Consider the following 2801-nt stretch of genomic DNA (forward strand, 5'->3'; position numbering starts at 1 on the left):
GGCTTGACGGCGGCGGCGGCGGCGCGCGCACGCCCGAGCAGCGCGAGGCGCACCAGGCGGGCGTGTCGCGTGCGGCCGCGCACAAGGCGTCGCGCCGGGAGCAGCTCGCGGCGCGCGACCCGCGGCTCACGGGCGGCATCCAGCCGACCCAGGAGGAGCGCGCCGCGATGGCGGCCGGCGTCAAGCGCAGCTTCGCGCGCGCGGAGGCGCTGGCGCCGGGCGAGTGGGAGCGCCTCAAGGCGGAAAGCCTGCGGGACGACTGGATCGCGAAGGTCGGCCGGCGCGGCGCCACAAAGGAGCTGGCCGAGGCAATACAGACGGCTTGGCGGGGCCGCGAGGTGGTGAAGCTGCGGGTGCACGACGACAAGAGCGCGCGCAAGAGCGTGCTGCCGCGGCTGAACCTGGTGCTGCGGGAGCTGGAGGAGCTGAGTGGGGGGGTCCTGATTGACGTGCAGGGGACCAGCATATGGCTGTACAGGTGAGAGCGGGTGTTTGGGCGGGACATTGAGGGGGAGTGTGTGTGGTGTTGCGTGCGTGTGTGTGGGTTGTGTGTGTGTGTATGTGTGTGTGTGTGTGTTCTGGAGGATGTTCTGGGGGTTTGGATGTTGATCTCAGAGCTGGACGTCGGGAGCGGATTGCGCATGGGTGGGAGAGAAGTGCGTGAAGGGAGGGCGAGAACGGGCGCCAGGCAGGCGGCTGCCAGCTACCGCGGGCGCAGTCCGAACGCGCTGCCGCCGAGGGAGTGCACGCGTGGCTGGCCGCCCCAGTCGTGCCCCCCCCATTTCTAACGCGTGCGGGCAGCAGGTATCCCACCCCCAACCCATCGGCGGCCTCCCTCCCCAAAAATCCCCCCCTGTCTCCAGGGGCCCAGACTTTGTGCCGCCACCTGTCAAGCCGCCGGAAAAGATCGAGCCCTCTGCGCTGCTGCAGCCTCACGGCAGCCCGCAGGGCGCCTGGCGGGAGCTCGGCGGCCGCCGCTGCTACGAGGCCGGCTCGGCGGCGGCGGGGCCGCCCGTGGTGCTGCTGCAGGACCTGTTTGTGGTGGAGAAGGACACGCCCGCGCTGATGCAGGTGCGGCTGCGCGGCGCGGCGTCGCACGCACGCACGTGTGCCCGGCGGATGCAGCCCAGCGCCTGCCAACGTGGACGAGCCCGTGAAAAAAGGCCTTCAAGCGCTCGCCTGCCTTCCTTCCAACCAGTCAACACACCCCCCCCTCCACACGCTCTCACGGCCTGCGCCCGCCCGCCTGCCAGGCCGCCGACCGCCTGGCTTCCGCTGGCGGCCTGTGGGTGATCATGCCGCAGCTGCTGACCCAAGAGGACGCCTGGCAGCGCGAGCGCTACCCGCCAGAGAGCGTCTGGAAGAACCGCTTCGCAGACTGGCTGCGCATCGGGCCCGGCAACTGGGCGGCCCACAAGGAGACCGTCGGGGCGGTGGTGGCTGCGGCGCTCGAGGAATCGCAGCAAGAGCGGCCCGGCGGCGGCGGCGAGGGCGCGGGGGCGGGGGCGCCGCGGTTTGCGGTCGCGGGGGTGGGCTGGGGCGCGCTGCTCGCGGTGTGGGCCGGCACCGACGGCGGGCTGCCGGAGGGCGTGCCCGCGCCGGCGGCGGTGGCGGCGGTTGCCCCGCAGCTTCATGACCAGGACGAGAAGCTGGCGGAGGTGCTGGCTGTTCCCCTGGTGATACTGCCGTCCAAGTATGACAACATGGACAAGCTCCAGGTGGGTGGGGTGTGTGTGTGCGCGCGCGCGTGCGTGCGTGTGTGTGTGTGTGTGTGCGCGTGTGTGCGCGTGTGTGCTTGTGTGTGCGTGTGTGTTCGTGTGTGTTCGTGCAAGTGTGTGTGTGTGTGTGTCAATGTGTGTGTGTGTGTGTGCGCGCGCGTGTGTGCATATGTGTATGCGCGCACGCGTGCATGCGTACAGGGAGGGGCTTCTGGGAGAGTCTGGCAGGCCGAGGTTGCAACGGGACGGGGAGAGGGTCACCAATAGTAAAAGCAGGCCACAGCTGGAGTCGGGGCTGGGGATGACATCAGCAGCAGCAGCCAGTCACAGCTTGGCGGCTCTTCGGCCCGGCAGAACCTGGGCGGTGATGCGTTCCTGTGCCAGCAGCGCGGGCCTTTGCACCTGTCGCCCGTGCCAGGGTGCGCCCGCAGGAGATCTCCTTCGACGCTGCTGAGGCCCTTCGTGTGGGATGCGCCAAGCGTCGTCCGCGCCCCCTGTCGTCCCCACTGCACCGGCCCTTCCCTACCCCTGCCGCCCCGCCCCGCCTCGTGGCCCCCTCGTACCCCACCCACTCACAATCCCCTTTCCCCCCGCCGTGCAGGTGTACCTGTCGTCCAGGAAGGAGGTTTACCAGCGCTGCACCTTCAAGCGCTTCGGCCACTGCCTCCCGGGCCTCTTCAGCTGGGCCCCCGTGTTCACGGCCTACGACCCCGCCTCCACCACCAAGGAGGGCAGGAAGGACGTCAAGGCGGTCGCGCAGGCCAGCGCCATGCTGGACCTGGCGGCATCGTTCCTGCGGCGACACCTGGACGGGGAGGGGGGCGGGGAGGCGGGCGGCGGTGGCTCAAGCAAGGAGGAGGGCGGCGGCGGCGCGAGCGAGGACGGTGAGGGTGCCAGCAGTGGTGAGGCAGTTGCGTGAGAGCCCGGCTGACATACGCCAGGTGCGCTGCCCCTCGCCTGCCAGCTTTGTGGTGCAGCGGCGGCATGTGCTGTAATGAGACCTATGTATCTGGAGGTTTGACATTTGATCCAGCCGTTTAGAATGCAGTCAAGTGGACAGCAAGTGGAGCAGCTGGGCTGATG

General features: G+C 69.5%; 1 protein-coding gene across 1 annotated transcript; it reads left to right on the forward strand.

Annotated features, from left to right (window-relative positions):
- Nucleotides 1–167: 167 nt before the first annotated feature.
- Nucleotides 168–2637, forward strand: MNEG_12940 (hypothetical protein; the record flags this gene model as incomplete). The annotated part of the gene is made up of 4 exons (XM_014038588.1): nt 168–478; nt 864–1071; nt 1254–1718; nt 2320–2637. 4 exons carry the CDS (start codon nt 168–170, stop codon nt 2635–2637), a joined length of 1302 nt encoding a protein of 433 aa, XP_013894042.1.
- Between the last annotated feature and the right edge of the window lie 164 nt (nt 2638–2801).

The sequence above is a fragment of the Monoraphidium neglectum genome (genome assembly GCF_000611645.1).
Source record: "Monoraphidium neglectum strain SAG 48.87 unplaced genomic scaffold scaffold03529, whole genome shotgun sequence".
Taxonomy (NCBI): domain Eukaryota; kingdom Viridiplantae; phylum Chlorophyta; class Chlorophyceae; order Sphaeropleales; family Selenastraceae; genus Monoraphidium; species Monoraphidium neglectum.